The sequence below is a fragment of the Pan paniscus genome, chromosome 4 (assembly GCF_029289425.2).
Source record: "Pan paniscus chromosome 4, NHGRI_mPanPan1-v2.0_pri, whole genome shotgun sequence".
Classification (NCBI taxonomy): Eukaryota; Metazoa; Chordata; class Mammalia; order Primates; family Hominidae; genus Pan; species Pan paniscus.
The window spans coordinates 74089572-74109334 of NC_073253.2; the positions used below are offsets into that span (position 1 = coordinate 74089572).

The 19763-nt window shown below is 36.1% G+C and overlaps 1 protein-coding gene across 4 annotated transcripts in view; it reads left to right on the plus strand.

The window, feature by feature from the left end:
- NADK2 (NAD kinase 2, mitochondrial) overlaps nt 1–19763 on the plus strand; it is a 49305-nt gene that overhangs the window by 1896 nt on the left and 27646 nt on the right. For all 4 annotated transcript variants that reach the window (XM_008956044.4, XM_034960172.3, XM_034960169.3 and 1 more), the window contains exons 2-4: nt 12688–12776; nt 13690–13778; nt 14630–14711. In XM_008956044.4, the coding sequence (XP_008954292.1) occupies nt 14641–14711 (71 nt within the window). In that variant the 5' untranslated portion in view covers nt 12688–12776; nt 13690–13778; nt 14630–14640. The remainder of the gene's footprint in view (nt 1–12687; nt 12777–13689; nt 13779–14629; nt 14712–19763) is intronic.

The following is a 19763-nucleotide window of genomic DNA, read 5'->3' on the forward strand; positions in this document are numbered from 1 at the left end:
TAGAATACACTTGCATCATTTAAAGAATAAAGGGTTTGAACAGGAGGTTAGAGTAGTTGAGTTTGTATTAGGGAGTGAAACTAGAGGTGAGATAGGGACTAGTAATGTTCTAAGAAAGCACAGTGTTACTATTTGGGGAAAGTGGTGTGCCCTTTGGGTTGTACTAATTTTGCAAAGTCTAGCTTGTAGGATTTGTCAAATGCCATGTATGCATAAATATGTGCATACAGTTTTATCGAAGCTTCCCACAACAATTTAAAATAGCTCACTTGGCATGTTCAGAGTGTGGGATTAAGAGTGAAGAGCTCAGTTCTAGGCCCTGGTTCTGTGTGGTTAACTTCCTATGTGTGTTCTTCTCTGGGCCTCATAGATGGAAATGATACTTTTTGTATAGTAGTGTCAGTTTTCAAAGTGCTTCACCTAATTCAGTATGTGAATTGCGGAGGTTGTACCAGATAGCCTCCAAGGCCCTTTACAGTACTGGCATTTTGAAACTGTGGATAACGTTTTCAAGGCCTCAAGAAAATGGGTGGCATCTCAGTTAGGATTAACTCTTGGACCTCTGAACTAGATTACCACTTAATAAAAAAACTTTTAAAATGTAGGGAAAATCAATAAGTCTTAAAAAGTCAAACTACCTAAGTGTACCCGTTCTGAGTGGAGAAATCTCTAATAGGTAAATATTTGTCTATTGCTAGGTAATGCTGTTTGGGATAAGCCAGCTTTGAAGTAAAACTCGTGGACTGTAGAATACACAGTTTTGTAATTGCCAGGCAGTGGAATAGTTTTTGTTGGTGGTGTTGTCATTACAGTTTTATTGGATAAGTTCCTTACTGATTTGAATTTGTGTTATAGTTTATATAAAGGCCCATACTCAGAATGCAATAGCATTAGTTGTAGACCAGATGAGAGATTATTAACAGGCCAAAGAATACTGGGCTGTGTGAAGCTGTCCTAAAATGGGATTCTGTAATAGGAGTGATAAGATGATAAGTATTATTTGTTATATTGCTGGGGTAGAAAATACTAAGTTATGTGAATCATGTGAATTGGATGGATATAAAAGAAAGTGGCCAAGTGCTTGAGTCTCACCATGGCTGCTGTGTCTATAGTGTCATGGTAACTTGGTTTTTTGTCAAAGCATTCTCTTTTGTTGTCGTGGTGGTGGTTTTTTGATGTAAAACAGGTCTGTTTTAGGCTATTTGTTAAAATGCAAATGGAAGATGAAGGATAGAGTGCCAGTATAATTTTATACCCTGAAGGCTGATGATTTTCTAACTTTGTAGAAATGTAAACAATTACAGGAAATATTTTTTAGTTGATAAGGCATGCACAGAATAGGTTTACAACCTTCAAGCTAGTCAAAGTTTTGACTTTTATTTACCGTTTCATATTGGTTACATTGCTTTATTTTAAAATCTTGTCTTTTTCCCCATTGATTGACCAGTGACTTATTTTGTGATATCAGATTTCTGGTCAAACATTTTACCTCTACTGTCTCATGACCTTTCAAAGGCCAGTAAAACTATTATTACAATTTACTTGCATCATTAAGAGATGTAGCTGTTGGTAAATGTGCAATTGCTATTAACAGGGTCCTTGACACAAATTAGAACTCTAGATGAAACAAAACTGACTTGGAAAAGATTTTGACACCAGAAACATACCTCATTGGTCAAAAAAAGGTTTTATTTAAAGCTCTTTTTCACCTGTCACCAGGGATGGGGAACTGAATAAGGAAAAAAAATTTTAATGTAGAACAAATAAGAAGTCAGCAGTTTCTGCCCTCCTCTCCATCATTCCAGGTCTCACAACTCGGCAACCCTTTTACTGGCTCCTATTTTTAGTTTTGTTTTTTAAAATTCATAATGGGATAGAATAATTTCATTTAACAGTCTGCCGTGTTATTGGATTAAACTAGATGACTTGGAAGGTGTAGCACCTTGGATTTCCCTTTTGTTTTCTGAAGATTTTGTGGCTTAGGTTGTAGCACTTGGGCAGATAATACTTTTGCCACAGGGTATGCAATAAGCGTACCATGGTATACTTTTGTCAGGTGGTATACTTTTGCTACATTGTATGCAATAAGTATATTACATACAATATGATTGTTAATCAAATTAAAGAGCATGATTTGGAGTACTGCCAGAGCTTTCTAACTGAATCCTTGCTCCTCTCAAATCTTCTAGACACAGTTACCAGAGTGTCTATCTAAAGTGAACATCTGGCCCTTTCTCTCTTTTGCTTGGAACTCCACAGAAGCTCCCTGTACCCTTTAGTCACCAAGAGTACTTGTTAAAATGCAGACACCTGAACCTTAGCCCCGCAAGACTCTGACTCAGTTTGTGGAGAATTCCCAGACTTTGGTTTTATGAAGTACACACCTGAAATTAATGACTCCGGCTGAATTCCAGGGATGTGTTTTATCCCTGGTTGGCATGTGGTCCCCAGTTAAACTGAGAAACACAGTTGTGGGCTCAAGTTCATGATCTTTAGAATGGCAGATAAGTCCCTTCATGAACTGGCTACCTCTTGAGCTTCACTTCTGATCACTTCTTGTCTTAAATTTCATATTCTAGCAATTTCAAACTGTGTTAATTTCCATTAGATGTTGTACTGATTTAGTTTAATTTATGGATCAGTAGCACATAAAATGATTCAAAATATAAAAGATACAAAATATTATACAAAGAAGTCTTTCTGTTACTTGTCATTTGTCATTCAGTTTTGTCCCTGGAAGTAACTATTATCAATTTCTTGTGTTTTCTTCCAGAAGCAACCTATACCTACAAATCAGCACAGTGAAATATTCTTTTTCTTTGCCTCATCTCTTTTTATTCAATGATAATATACTATTTAAGCTATTATGTGCCTTTTTTTTTAGCCTAACAGCATTTGTGGAGATTGTCATAAAGAACATTCTCATTCTTTTTAAAAATAGTATGTATGTTACTTTATTTTGTGTCCTAATTTATCTTCTGCTATTAAACACATTCTGAAATGAATAACATTTGTGTTTATATGCATGTAAATCAAGCTCTAAGACAAATACCTAAAGTTGAAATTGTTGAGTCAAAAGCCTTGTGCATATAAAGTTTTAACAGATTTGGCCAAATTGCTTCCCTTAGAGATTATACAGATTTTTACTTTCACCAGCCCTGTATAAGGGGACTTATTTTTCCGTACATAGTTTATTAAATTGTTGGGTCTTTGCCAACCTGGTGGGTGAAAGATGGTATTTCAGGGTGGTTGAATTTGCATCTCTCAGTGTCTATGTGTCTACTTTTGTAGCCTCTTTTGATTTGAATGCTCTTCTTCCTCTATCCAATTCCTGTTTTGTTTTTGTTTTTTTTTTTTGAGGTTAAGCTCAGACATTACTCTCTCAGGATGCCATCCTTGGTAACCTTGCTGTGCCTCTGCCTTTCTCTGGCTACCAAGATTGTGTTAGGCATTCTTCACTTCATAATACTTATCTGTGATTATTTTCTTCTCTAAACTGTAAACTCTTTGAGGGCAAGAATTGCATCTCCTTTATCATCCTCTCCACCCCCATACTTCCACTAAAAAAAAGTAGTAAAATGTTTCTGATGTTCTGTAAGATCATTTTTAGGTCTTTTCTCCTTGAGCCTGGGGACCAGCTTCCTTCTAGTCCAGGGCCTTATTACCAGCTGTCTGTCTTTCCAGATGTTAGCTGCTGAAAGCTTAAGTCAGAGTTTAAGCCTTAAGCTTTGGATTCTTTGATAGAGGTTTCAGGTTAAATGTCTTTGAAAAACATGAGCCCAAGCAAAAGATGATTTTTATTTGACTATGGGATTCTTTTTGGTGGGGCGGAGCAGAAAATGTTTTAAATTCTGTGGAACACAACTTGGAAAACAGAGGTTTAAGGTATACTCCCTTTCTATAAATACTTGCAGTTGAATAGGAAACTCACAAAGATGTAAAAGAATTAAATATCACAGTAGCTGAAGTGTCACCATTAGAGAATCATTGACCAACATGCTTTACAGCCCTGATGTTCAGCCTTCACTGTATATAAGCGTTATCTAGGGGGAGGTTTTAAAAACTACAAATATGTGACCAGCCATGAGATTGCAAATAACAAAATTTTTCACTGTTATCATTTTCCTATATTTTTAATTATATAAATTAAGTTCTAATAGTTAAGTGTTTGATGCACATTAATCTCTTCTCAACTAGTAAAGTGTAAATTGACTTTATTTGTCACTATCAGTGAACTTTGTAATATACAACGGAAATATATAATTTCAAAATATCAGCAAGTGTGCCAGTTATTTCACGCTTTAGGAAAATTTATTTTATATATATATATTTTTTCTTCATAATAAACCACTAGATATGGATTATGCAGGAAAATAGACCAATCTTTGTAAAACATTTGCATTGAAGGAGGGTTCATCCAATTGGCTCTCCTCTTCCTAAATGAAAGGTGGTAGAATTAGGTCATGATAAAGAACAGAATAGTTCTTGAGTTATGTAACCTAGTCATCACAATTGAGGCTTAGTGGCCTAATGAGTATTCACAGTTCTCAAGCAGGAGTAAGATATATGGCTAATGTAGGAATGTTAGTAGTATGTGGCTGCATGGATATAACAGAGTAGACAAATCCTACTTTAACAGCAGAAAATCAGAGTTTTGATCCTGAAAGCACAATCTGATGTCTTTGTAATCTTGAGCAAGTAACCTAACCTCTCTGTATCAGTCTCTTTGGCTTTGAAATATTTATAGTAATACCTGCTTTTCCTTTCTCACATAATTTTTAGAAAGGTGAAATAATTTACAATTTACATAATTTAACTTAAAGCTGCATAATCTAATTCCAGTTTAGCCACAATAATGATCATTATGTAAATGTTACATATATTTAAATTATGTACCTGAAATGGCATTGATTTGGTTAACTCCAAAGTAGATTCCTTTACTAAGATAGATCACTTAAGTGAACTAAAAATATGTTGATTTTTAACTCTGCTTGCGTAGTGTTTTTTTAACCAAAATTTTAAAGAAGTTATCATTTCAAAGTAATAGAGAAAATAATTACAAAAATTATGATCTGCATTAAAAGTACTTGCTACAGTGTCACTATTGGCAATATCCAGGAAGTCTGTTAATTTGTTTAAAGTGTCACTTTTAAATATTTGTTCACAAAACCGTTTTTTGAGCACCTGCTAACTGCTAGGCATCCTGCTGGATCCTGGAGAATCAAAGATTAGTAAACAGTTTCCAAATACATGGGAAACATCTATTACATTATATTATAAATATTTATAAGTGATCCATGGGAGTACAGGGAAGGGAGAGAACAATTTGGGAAGGGTAGAGATGAAGGGGAGAAAAGACTCCCCCACTCCCAACTTTTAAGTAGATTTTTAGTGATCTTTTTAAAGTTTAGATTTTCAGTTATGAGATATTTCAAACATATAGAAATGTTTCAGAAAGTAACAAGACACCTGTGTATTCAGCTACCTAGACTTAACAGCTATTAATATTCTGCCATATGTGCTTCAGAATTTTAAAAATGGAAATATTACAACTAAAGCCTTATGCATCCAACTTTTCCCACTCCCTACCTCACCAGAGGTAACCACTGCCTTGAAGTTAAGTGTATTGTTCTCATACATATGCTTTTACATTTATTAATATGACAGTATCCATAAACAAGTGTAACATCATGTGTGTCTTTTAGAAGTTAGTCAATGATAATTCTATTCTTTAGAATATGTGCCTATTCTTTAGAAATTTGCTTCTCTTATTTACTATTGGTTTCAAAACTTATCTGTGTAGATACGTGTTAATTCATTTTTTTTGAGACGGAGTTTCCCTCTTGTTGCCCAGGCTGGAGTGCAGTGGCGCCATCTTGGCTCACTGCAACCTCCGCCTCCCAGGTTCAAGCGATTCTCCTGGCTCAGCCTCCCTAGTAGGTGGGATTACAGGTGCCTGCCACCATGCCCAGCTAATTTTTTGTGTTTTTAGTAGAGATGGGGTTTCACCATGTTGGCCAAGCTGGTCTTGAACTCCTGACCTCAGGTGATCCGCCTGCCTCGGCCTCCCAAAGTGCAGGGATTACAGGCTTGAGCCACCGTGCCCGGCCCATTAATACATTTTAACTGCTGTGCAATATTTCATTGTTTGAATAATTAGGTTAGTCACAGTTTTTCCATTATTAAAAAAATATTGTAATTAGAAGTACAAATAATTTTTTCCATAAGCATTTAGTGGGTTCCTGAACAGCACTTAGTAGACTTTAACATTTTTGCTAATATGAAGGTGAAATGGTATCTTTTAATTTCAGGATGTTTGAATTAAATTTTGAAAAATACAGAAGAATTTTTATGTGTGAAGGAGAGAACAGCAAGACTTGCGTGAAGTTCATCTGGTAGCCAACCAAAAGAACTCAAAACTGACTGTGATCCATAATCAGAGATATCTTACATTGTGACTCAGTACATAAATTTGAAATAAAAGATAACAGGGAAGAATTTAGCCTTGTATGTTTTATAAAAACATCTTTTAAATAAAAGATAACAGGGAAGAATTAAAAATATATTTTAAATAAAAGATAACAGGGAAGAATTTAGCCTAGTATGTTTTATTTTCTAGTTAATGATAATGCTGGCTGTGATCATTAAATTGTGACCAGCTTATAATGCACTTTAAGACAATTTGAAAATCATAGTATATTGAGGCCAAACAGGTAGAGTGGACCTTATAAAGGTGGTAAGTCTCTTGCCAAGGAGTTAGCTTTATCTCCTAGTGGTTTTCAAACTCTTTATGGTAGAACACAACCCTTGCTCAGCCTGTCTTTCTCCATAGGAATTGGGTGATGAGGGTCAATTTTTCTGAGATTTCAGCATTTTGGACGTTGTATGAAAACTGGCTTTTGTTTTCATACGACGCCCAAAATGTGGTGGTGTTAAGGTTAGTTAGGGGATGGGAATTAGTCAAAGACTTTTGAAGAAGGAACTAGTTTAGAAAATCTGGAGGCAAGCTTTTGCATTAGACCAAATAAGAGTTGGTGTGGTCCAGAACTCAAGCAGTGGCAGCATGAACTTAAAGTACATAGATTGTCAAAACACTTCACAGATGTAATTATTTGACTTCACTACTGACTGGCTGTGGACATTGAGTGTGAGGAAGAATTAAAGGTGACACGGATTTATTAAGTTGCTCATGTAAATGATGCTATTGTTAACTGATAAATTGGACTCAGAAGAGCAGATTTGAGGGGGAGTATATAATCAAGTTTTGATATTTTTGGAGAGAGGTACCTGAACTATCTGTGGATGGATGTAAAGGTAGCATTTGAAAATTCGAGGCTGTAGATCAAGAGACGTGGACTAACAGTATAGATTTCAAGGTTACTGGGATATACTTGGTAGGTGAGTTTCCTGGAGTGGGGTGATAACTCAGAGAAAATGAAGTGAGAGCAGGTAAGAAAACCAAAGTTGGAACCTCAAGCAATATCAAGGGAGGAGGTCAACAGAATTAACAGAGGAATGCAGAAATAGAGAACGTTGGGGAAAATAAAGGTGAGAGCCTGGGAGAAAGTAAGTGGAATAGAGATGATCTAAGATAAATACCAAATATATGTGAAGAAGTCTTTAGGGTTCAGTGCACTAGGTCTGATCATGTTAGGTGAATGGTTGAGTATCTAGGTGTTGATTAGGTGCTGTTAACCTTTTTAAGGCAATTTTGAGTAACACTTAGAGTACCATTTAGTTAAATGTGTATGCTTTTAAGGGTGCCTAAATTATGCCTAGTGGATTGACATACTGAACTGTCATTGTCTCAAAAGTTTGTGCATTTATTATGTGTTAAATTTAAAAAAACTTAACTCCTTCCCTTATTAAGCTATCATAGAAATTACATAGAGTACAAAATAGCAATACTCAACTGACTAGTAAAACAAGTCTTAAAAATGTGTAATTGCAATAAATTTAGTTTTAGATAAGTAAAACCATCTGTGATAATTTAATAAAGGTGTTATAAACCATTTAGGTAATAGCATAACTATCACATCTGGATCTTAAAGTGTGCTAAATCTATCCATTCAAAATCTTGCTTTTTTCCTTACATGTTGTGCTTTATTTTAATATCAGAGCTGTGTGGGGAGACATGATCTTGGCTTTCGGAGATTCTGTAGGAGAAACTCTTGCTTATATTGAAATGTGTCTGTCTGTCTGTAGATCTCATGGAGTCACCTGCTTTTTCCAAGTGTCCTGGTGAATCTTTATTTATTTATTTATTTATTTATTTATTTATTTATTTTAATGGAGAGAAGAATTAACAGGTTTTTGGGGAAAATATTAAAGACTGTTACTAATAATTTGTGTAACATTGCAGAGAATTGGGAATGTGTTCTAAATTTCAGTAATTTCTCTAACCTTTTAATGGTAAGACATTGTCTAAGAAATCATGTGTTCTTATTTTTGTCTGATTAAAGGAGTGTTTTAAGATATTTGAAGTCATGTTATTTTCAAAGGTTTAGCAAGAAATTCTTACCAGCTTTTGCATATGCCTTTTAAACAAATATAATTATTGGACTTCAGTACTCACTGGCTGTGGCGATTGAATGTAAAGGAAGAATTAAAGCCAGTTGAATAGTGATTTAAGCCTTTCTAATTGATGCTGTTTATTAAGTGATTTTCTTATTTTTTATCTGTCTTGTTTAGCCAGTTCATGTTAATAAAGCTTAATAGCCCAACCAGCGAGGCCTTTAAAGAAAATAAGAACTTACATTCTCTAAATGAATGTTGAGGATGACTTATTAGAAAATTAGTTCACAAGAAGAAATTTGAGTGGGAATAAGAATTTATGAACTGACATTTCTGCTTCAATGTTAAGTATTCTGATGCTGCCTGAACTTTGTATTTAGATTTGGAATTTTAGGAATTTTATTATTGTTAGCAATCATAGAAAACTTGAAGTTTTTTGTTAGTTCTCCAAAACTTTTTCTCCCACAAATTCAGACCCTTTCGCCATCTCAAGCCAAAGTTCCCTAACAGTCAACGCCATGTATCTTATTTTCCTGGGGCTTGCCGAGAGCCAGGAAGTAAGCATAAAAGTTTCTGAACTACCAGACTAGCATTTACAGGGCTTACACAGTAAGGTTTATGTGCTTTTTTCCTGGGTACATGTTCCATATTGTCCAAACCAAAATTTGGAACATAAGGTAAAAAGCCTGGATAGGGAATTGAAGTATGAGGGCCAGCTACCCTTGAAGTTTTATTTAAAGTAGAAGTGGTAAATTAGATATAACTGTTGTAATAGGCTTATTGTGCATTTGAATTAGTTATCATTGTCTTTGGCAGTTTGCAGTGCCTTGTTTAATACATTTGATTAAGTTCAACTAGTAGTTAAATGAACACAGTAGTAGGCAGTCAAATATTTAGATGAATACTTTTTTAGAGCTTAACTTCTAGCTGTGTAAAGTGTTCACGCCTAAAGTGGAATTGTGAGAGATAATTATAACAAAATAATATACTATAGTAACTAATCTAACTCTCCTCAATTCTAAGGGTTGGTTTGCACACTGTTGTCACTTTCTGGGTTATCTTCTGTAGCATCTGCTTCTGCACTATTCTTGCTTTTCTGGAAAATATATGCATGAGTTCATTCAACAAATACTTAGCTAGTACTTAGGCCCCGAGGAACAATGGCAAACAAGATAAGTAAGATCACTGTTCTCCCAGCACTTATATTCTAGTAAGGAGATTCAAAGGGATTTTTAAAAAATACCAGGAAATTTTAGGTGTGGTAAATGCAAAAAAGGGAATTAACAGGTGTTGGGAAGGAGTAATTGGCAGTGGTGGCTGTTGCAGCTGCAAGGGCAGCACCAGCAGCAGCTGTTTCAGCAGTCCTGGCACCCCAGGGTTAAAAAGAGTCAGAGTTAGGTGGAGGGATGGAAAGCATTCCAGCAAGTACAAAGGAAGAGCTTGGTGAAAATAGACCAAAGAGATTAGAGTGTTGGGAATGGGGAGGAAAAATGAGGTAGGAGAAAGGAGCAGAAGTCAGGTGGCATAAGCCTGAGAGTTGGTAGGAAGAAAGTGCCATTTGTAGAAGGGCATTAAGCTGAGGAAGAGACATGCTGTGGTCTCTCTGGTTTCTGTGTTCGGAATAATCTATAGGGTGCCAAGAGTGGAAGTAGGGAACCCCTGTCAGAGGCTTGTGCAGTGGTTCACGTGTGAGATCATGAGTGGTAGAGGGGAAGAAGAGAAAAGTGCTTGGATCAAATATAAGATTTAGTAATTGGATGTGGAAATAAGCAAAAAAGGAGGCGTCGGCTGTGACTCTAGACTGTTGGCTTAAGCCATAGGTGGGGAATTCTTGGGCCAGAAAATCAAGGGCTAGATATTGAACGTGCTAGATACTGAATGAATAATAATAGCATTTCAAGTATTCAGTATCTAGCATGTTCAATATCTAGCCCTCTAAATTTGAGGTGCCTGTTAGATAGCCAAAGAAAGATGTCAAATAAGCAGTTGAATAAATGTATTTGAAGCTCTAAAGATAGGCCGGGTTGGGAGATAGCAGTTGGGAATCATCAGCATCAGCATATAGATCTCTTTTAAAGCCCTGAAACTAGAGATTGCCAAGGGAGAGGGTAGTGGTCCATACTCACTGAGAGGTGGTTAGTGCCGTTTTAGTCAATCTGTAGCTGGGTAATGATAGTGGTAATCTGAATATTCATGCTATGTTGGTCCATATTAAGAAATTCTACTCTAAAATAGTTTTTCAAACCTTACTGACTCATGTTGATTTGTTGATTAAATTAAATGAAGGATTTTTCTAGTTATTATCATAGTCAGTGCTTTCCTTTAAAAAATTATTGACATTGGTTGCTTAGTCTAAGTTTAATGAGGCTTTTGGCTAGGCGTTAAATTTTGGCACAGGCTGTCTAATCAATTATAGTATATCTTGTTAAGTTAACATCTATTAATTAATTTTCACAATAGCCAAATGCTTCCTCAGCTTCTCTCTTGTGAGAACATACGAAAATTACAAAGCAAGGACAAAACTATTTAAAAACTCTTAACCCAGTATTCGTAGGCAAAAGATGGGGAAGGTAGGTATCAAAATATTAACACTAATGATTTTGAGCCATAAGATTATATTTGATTTCAATTTTCTTTAAATATGCATTTTCCGTATTGTTAGTGTTTTCTTTATAACCTTTAAAAAGTAAAATATGTATTAAAATGCTGTCTAAAAATTAGTTTTACTTTATAGTTCGGTAAGTAATGATTTAAAACAAAATATTTGAGATTGTATATTAGGCTGGGTGTGATGGCTCACACCTGTAACCCCAGCTTTTTTGGAAGCTGAGGTGTGTGGATTGCTTAAGCCCAGGAGTTCGAGACTAGCCTGGGCAACATGGTAAAACCCCATTTCTACCAAAAAAAAAAAAAAAAAAAAAATTAGCTGGTTGCGGTGGTGTGCACTTGTAGTCCCAGCTGCCTGGGAGGCTGAGGTGGGAGGGCGGCTTGAGTCCGGGAGGCTGAGGTGGGAGGGCGGCTTGAGTCCGGGAGGCAGAGGTTGCAGTAAGCTGAGATCACACTACTACACCCCGGCCTGGGCAACAGAGCCAGACCCCGTCTCAAAAAAAAAAAAAATCATGTCTAGACAGGTATTTGAAAGACTGATTTTGTTACATAAAGAGGAAAGGTATAAGCTGGGCACAGTGACACGTGCCTATAATCTCATCTACTTGGGAAACGGAGGCAGGAGAATCATTAGAGCCTAGGAGTCCAAGACCAGCCTGAGCAACATAGCAAGACAGCATCTCAAGAACAAAAAAAAGAAAAGAAAAAGGGAAAGGAAAGGTATAAAGGAATTCGGAGGAGCAAAGAAAGTACAAATAACACACTTTTGAATTCTAGCATTCACTCTAGTGGACAAATTTCCTACTTGGTGATTAAATGGATGTTCACTAAGGATATTTCTGAACTTTTTTCTCTACATTTTACTTTATGGATTATTCATAAGAAACATAGTTTAAAAAATTTTAATGGTAAGATAGTTATAAAATGTTACTCCAACTAGGAAAAATAATTCTTGAAGGATATATGTATATGTAAGTTATCCTTTCTAAGGGAGCTAGTCAGCCCTTTGTTTAGATTTCGTAAGGTAAATTCCAAATAGAGTTTATAAATCTGAGAACAAGAGAGAAGCAAATCCAAGTGGAACAAAGGTCATCTAACCGCCTCTACAAGTATTAGTTTATCTTTGGTCATCAAGTAGCCATATGCAGTGTGTTAAAAAGTCATCAAGCCTGAGGCAGGAGAATGGCATGAACCAGGGAGGCGGAGCTTGCAGTGAGCCGAGATCACACCACTGCACTCCAGCCTGAGCGACAGAGCGAGACTCCATCTCAAAAAAAAAAAAAAAAAGTCATCAAAAAAATAAAAAACTTAAGCTGTAAAACATAAGATTTTGAGATCCTGGTGACTATATGATTCAGAAAACATAATGCTGTATTTGGTATTAAAGCCAAATTATAATTTTCTGATATCAGGCTTTCTAGTTCAATTTGTACTTGTAGGTTTCACAGGTAGTTATTAAAATATATTTTTAAAAAATTATATTTTATATGGGGCTTTTAAAAATCATAATATTAGAACATGTGTAATATATATTAGTAAAACAACGTTTCTTTTGTTTTGATATAGCTTGCATTGAAAGGCTCTAGTTACAGTGGACTTCTTGAACGACATCATATTCACACCAAAAATGTAGAACATATTATAGATAGTTTACGGTAAGTCTATGGGATTGGGTCTTGGGTTGGATTTTATATTCAGGACTTCCAGTTTTTATTTTGTACTAGCAGCCCATTCTTAGATTTTTAGTGATGATTGTTATTATAAAATCATTTTCAGAAAATTATATCAAGGTTAATGGATCTGATTTTATAGCATCTTGAAAGAAAAATTTATTGTTCTCTGAAAATGTCACAGGTGTTTTCAATTATTTGGTCTTCCAGAGAAATGCATCTTCTGTAGAGTTAATTCAGTTACACAGCTGGCTTCAACTGTATAATATTTTATTTATTAAAACAGACTAGTGGATTATATGGGTGTTCATTGTAATAATATTTTTGAGTGTTTGAAAATTATAGAAACTTATGTCCAAAAATTACAGAAACTTCAGTTAATTCAGAACTAAACACAATTATATGTGTACAAGAGAGTCAGTGTGAGAAACATGTGAATTACAAAGTATTTAGTCACTATTCCGGTGTCTGGTACTCAATGAATATTTGTTGGATTTAAAATAATGGCCATTCAGTTTTATAGTTTAAAAAATTGTCACTCTAAGGTGTTAGTCTTCTGGACCATTTTTGTATTATGAATTTAAGCATTAGAAGGAGTAGAGAAAATGAAATTCTAACCAATATTGCTATTCACTAGTGGTTATAAAAGCTTTTAAAGCACATGGAGATTTGGGATATAACTTTCGATTTATTCATATGCTTCCTTAATTATCATAGTTAATTGGCTGTTGTAATTAAATGAAAACAAAGATAATGTTATAAAGCTCCATGTAAATTTGTTTATAAGACACAAATTTATTTTACATCTCTATTGTAATCATCTGCCTCTCAGAAAACATACCCCTGTTATATATATTATTAGTGGAAATTTCATATAACCTTTCCTTTTTTATCCTAGGAATGAGGGAATTGAGGTTCGTCTAGTAAAGAGGAGAGAATATGATGAAGAGACTGTTCGATGGGCAGATGCTGTCATAGCTGCAGGAGGTAATAATTTGACAGAAGTAAAGATGTTGGCATATACAAATGTTTAATACACATTATTTCCAGATACCCTAGGGTCTAGCTATATTGAAGCCTTCAGAGTCTTACCATTAAACACATTTTTGGATTGTTACGATCGGGTTTAAAACTTCTGTTTTACACAAGGCTACATTTTAAATGAATGACGTTACTATGAGGTTCCTTGTGTGTATTTAAGGTATGCATTTAACTTCAAATATGATTCAAAGGATCAGTTATTGTATTTTGGTATAATTATGGCAGTTTTAAGAAAAAAATGAAGTTGATAAAGAGTTTAATGAGATGAAGTAAATTCTATTCCTCTTTGGTCCCAGTATACTTGTACTTACTTTTTTCTGAACTTTATCATTAAGTTAATGGCTACTGTTTCTAAAGCTTTAAGTTGACAGCAGGTGTTGAAGAGAAAAATTTGAAGTTGGACACATTGGATATGTTTTTATTAAAATAATTTGTGAATTTGGACTGGTGTTATGGGAGAAGGAAAGAAGATTGGCTAATAGAAATTTTTGGATTAGATTAGTGGTTACTAACTGTGGGGTGCTACTAGTATGTAAAGGGACTACCTCTAAAACATTCTACAGTGTCCCCACAACAAAGAATTATTCTGCCTAAATGTAATCTTGCCACTTATGAAATCCTGGATTAGAGTGGGAGAGAGAATCCAAAGGTATAATAGGTAGAAAGGGAGTGGGATAGGCTATAGCAGTTAGCAGGGTGGGGTATGATTGTTAAAACTACTGATTTTCAAAATGGCCAAAAACTAGATTTATAACAGAAATCTGGTTATGTCTTGTATTTTGTCTTATGTTCCTTAGGTGATGGCACAATGCTGCTGGCAGCGAGTAAAGTCTTGGACAGACTTAAACCAGTTATAGGGGTAAACACTGATCCAGAACGGTAAGAAAGAACGTATACATTTTGTTTGATTTGTGTGGTGTGCTTAAGTTTTTTTTTAGGTTATACATATATGCATTTCTGCTTTGCTTGCATAGTATCTTTTTATGGTCTGTCTTAAAATTTGGAAGCTATTTTTTATTTTCTCGACCATGTTCACATTCTTGGGCTCTGTTGCTACAGACATTTTACTAGGTGTGTGGTGTCTAAGTGGAAGCATCATTGTTCCTGGCCACCATGAACATTAGAACCATGTTCCAGAAGCATTCTAGTAATCAAATTTAGGTATGTAGAACTGAGTAGGATTGTCTTTTATGTAGTTGTTTTCAAGGATATAGCTCTAGTTTTAAGCTCAGGCATGAAAAATATATATACATCTAGCTGGCATTGGTGGTAGGAAATTATGTTATAGGATGGACCAGTTCTCACATTTTAGCTTCCCAGGTAGTTTGGGAGTAGGATCTGTGGCATAATAGACCTGAGTTCTTGACCCAGGTGAGTGTTGGGGACCTTTGGTATTGCTGAGGAGGGACAAGTTAATAATGATCCATTTTCTACCCTTCCTTATGGCTTGTATTTATATTCCTCATTATGCTGATTTTTTTGGGGGACAGTGACTTTACTGACTTAATAAAAAGACCTATCTTAATAAAAAGACCAATAAAAACACTATTGGCACTTTTTTTTTCCTTCCTTAGCTTCGTGATATTTACCCTCATTCTGTTCTAGCCACCCACAGCCATGACTGTACCTGGACTTTATGGTGATCTGCAATTCCCTATCTCTACAATCCTAATTAATTCCACTCTGACTGTAGCCTTCTACCTTAACAGCAGTCTTATTACTTTATCCCACTAAATCTGCCCTTTGACTTTCAGTATTTTGATCACCTCCATTTTCTCCACTTATTTCTTCCTCACTTCATTCACTTTCTTAAATATTTCTTTCTTTCTTTTTTTTTTTTGAGACAGAGTCTTGCTCTGTTGCCCAGGCTGGAGTGCAGTGGCGCACTCTCAGCGCACTGCAACCTCTGCCTCCTGGGTTCAAGCAATTCTTCTGCCTCAGCCTCCTGAGTGGCTGGGACTACAGGCATGCACCACCACACCTGGCTAATTTTTGTACTTTTAGTAGAGATGGGGTCTCACCATGTTGGCCAGGCTGGTCTCAAACTCCTGATCTCAAGTGATCCACCCACCTTGGCCTCCCAAAATGCAAATGTTTCTTCATCATTATCTTTCTGCACAATTCTAGATCAATCTGACCATCATCCTTTCTACTTCTGCATCAGTACTGCTATGGTCATCTGGGGAAAAAAAGATCATTGGGTTTGGTGGCACTTCCAGGTTGTAGTCTTCAGCACTTGGCGGTGGACTTAGAGTTGCGCACAAACTTCCTATGTAGCCCTACTCATCTCTCTTCCCCATTCTCTGTGGTGGCTGCTTCAGTAGTTCAACTTTTGCATTCACTTTGCTTCCCTTATCCTTCTTTCTTCAATAAACCCACCTTTTTTTCACAGAGGAATTGAAAGTCACTGGATTAGAACTACTTCACCTTTTCTCTTGCTTAAAAAAATCTTGTCCTGTCTTGTCTTTTTTTTCTCTCCCTTCACACTTGACTCCTTTTAACCTAAAAAGACTTGTTCAAGACTCCTGTTTTTCAAGAAAATTTTAAAAATCCTTTACCCTGTGTCACTCTCTTGGTTATTATCTCTTTTCCTTCCACTTATCCCCAAGCTTGGTATCGCCACTCCTTCAGTTGTCAGTTATTTTCTAAAACTTTGCAGTTTTTTTATGGATTTGCCCCCAACCAGTTCATTGACATTGCTTTTGCCTTAGAGATCAGTGATATCCTACTTACCGAATCTACTGGATATTTTAGTCCTTGTCTTACCTGATTTCTGGGAAGTTTTGGTGCTAACTGCTCCCTTATTTCAACTGTACTTTGTTGGCATTTATGATACCTTTTTCTTCCTATCTCTGTGACTACTTCTTTGTCTGTATTTCTTTTGAAGGATCTTACTATTTGGTTACTGGCTAAATACTGGTGTTTTTACATATTGTGCTCTGGGCCATCTTTTTTCTTCTTCAATTCCTATATTGTCTCTAGGGAGGCTGATTAATACTGTGGTATTATTGGAGTCCCCTGGGACTCCAGAATCTTTATTCCAACACTGATCTTCTTGCTTCCATTCTTACCCTTATAGTTTCTTAGTTCTTCTCCCCACTGCAGCCAGCGTGATTATTTTATGGAAGTTTGATAATATTATGTAACTTCTCTGCCTAGATTTTTTTTTTGTCTTGGCTCCTCATCTAACTTAGGGTAAAATCTACCTTTTTACTATGAATAGGGTGACAAACTTCTCCTGGTTTTCTTGGAACTTTCCTGGTTTTAGCACTGAAAGTCCTGTGTCCCAGGAGAATGTCAGTCCCAGGCAAAGCAGGGGACAGTTGGTCACCTTAAATGTGACATACAGGCTGTACATTATCTGGCCCTTTACCAGTTCTGTCCTTATTGCCTATTATTTTTCCCTTCATTCTATTCTAGCCACACTGGCCTCTACTTTGGATATATCCAGTGGTATTAAAATTGTAACATGTACAAATAAACTCTCCTTTCCTCTCTCCCATCATTCTTGATGAATGAAATCATCTGTGCTGAAGCTGTAACTACCTCTCCCTCACTCTATCATCAAATTGGTCCTAAGTTCTAGGGAACTTACTTTTGAGTCCATCTCTTGCCATCCTCACTGCCACTAAAAATAGCTCAGCCCTTTATAGTTTGTTTAAATTACTGAACTAGTGTACAGTCTCTCTCCTTCTAACTCATCCTTTACACATTGCCTTAGTCTTCTTTCTAAAGTGCAGATCTAATTGATTATAACCACTTCTTATTAAATCTTTTAGAGTTTCCCATGACCTTCAGGATACATTATAAATTCCTTAGCATAATACATATTATCTTTCACTGTCTCTTGCCTGTTTGCTTTTCTAGTTTCACCTGTCCTTATATGTCCACAGGCATGACACATTCTTTAGCTTAAAAAACATATTTTTGGAAACTTTTCTAGGATCAGCCTGGGATCCTTTCTAAAAGGCTGTTCTTAACTGCAAAATGTAACTATATGAGTGTCCACCAACATGCTGGTTAGAGGCTCACACAGGGATGCTTTTACTCTGGTGGGGAGCTTTGTTGATATGATGACCCAAGGCGTGATTTGAGAGTAGGTAAAAGAGTTCTCCAGAAGGCCTATGTCCCCCTAACCCACCCACCCATGCCTTTGTATGTGCTTTTGTCAAAAGTTCCCTTATACCACTTACTCACTTCTGTGTTTCTTGTTTGTTCAAGACTGGTGTTTCTCCTGGGTTGTAATTCCCTCTACAGAAAGCACTTATCCCTATATATTTATTTTCTGTTTCTTTTTCTCTTTCATTAGACTATAAATTCCTTGAGTATAGGACCTTGTATTTTAATTTCTCTGTCACTAGCATAGTTTTATACATAGCTGGTAGGCAATAAACACTTGAAAAATGAATGATTAATTCAGTGATTTTAGGGAATAGGGATAGAACCCCAGTCTAGCTGAGTAAATATTCCCTGAATGTAAATAATAGAGATCATTGGTTCAGTAATTAATTTTTAATTGCCATCAGTGTTGATACATTTGGGTTTTAGAACTTCTTAATGGCTTATTTTTATATCATTAAGGTAAAAGATCACTTTAGTGATCATATGTTACACAGTTTATTGAACTATATTTTCTTTTGGAAACTGGCTTCATATTCATAAATTTGTGGGAATTTGAAGCTGGCAAGCAATTGTTAATATTGTCATCTCTTCTCTATTTTCTAGCTAGAAGAACAGGTGTTAGAAGTTCTTTGGTTTCTCTTCTTGCCTCCAGGCAGATATGTTAAATTGCCTTCTGGTTTTGTGTATGCTTCAAGTTGTCTGATTTCTTTATCTTAAATATAGTGGTGTCTCAGTCCTTAAAAAAAGCCCAGAAGTTAATGTTCAACTTAAGTTTTTTCTCCTATTTATTAGTTGTCAAATGCTGCATAACAAATCACCCCAAAACTTAGAGGCTTATGACAGTAACAGTGTATTATTTCTTACGGGTTGTGCATGTCAGGAGTTCAGGAGCAGTTTGGCTGGGTGGTTTTGGCTTGAGATCTCTCCTGAGGATAAGTAGATGTCAGCTTGGTCTGTAGGCATCTGAAGGCTTGACTTGGGCTGGAGGATCCACTTTCAAGATGGCCCACTCACATGGACTCATCTAAATCAAATGTGTAATTTCTATCCATCTCTTCTGTATTCTACAGCCACTCTACCGAGCCTGGTAAATAATTACAACATTTGAAAGCTTAATATTCAAAATGGGATAGAGGGCATGTGGTAGTCAGCCTCCAAGGTAGCTTCCTAGTATTTAGGTACCCTTTAATGTACTCCTCCCTGCCCCCCAGTATTCAATCAAGGATGGCCTGTGTGACCAGTAGAATATGATGTGAGAATGTGTAGGTTCCAAGGCCAGGTCATAAATGGTATTGCAGCATCTGTATTGGTCTTTAGGATTGTTCATTGTGGGGTAGGACAGCCACCATGATGTGAGGATACTCACAAGCAGCTCTGTGGAGAGGCTCACCTAGAGGGTGATTGAGGCCTCCTGCCAACGGCCAGCACCAATTTGCCAGCCATGTGAGTGAGCAACCCTGGAAGTGGTCGTGCTAGTCCAAGTCAAGCCTTCAGATGCCTGCCGCCCTAGCTGATATCTGACTGTAACCTCATGAGAAAGTCTTCTCTCTGCAAGGGTTTTAGACTTGCAGTTGACCTCAGCAGGTATTATTCTATCAAATGACTGTTGATACCTTTTATATACTTAACATTGTGTGAACTATTACAATGAATATAAAACTTTAAAAACCTAGGCCTTACGCTTTCTTAACCTCAGTGTTGACCTGCTTAGATAAAGAAGTTGACTATTCACAACTTTGTAAAAACACTTTTCTGTGCTCTTCACGCTTACAAGTTGATTTACATTTATTATCAGGAGTTTGTTTTGCT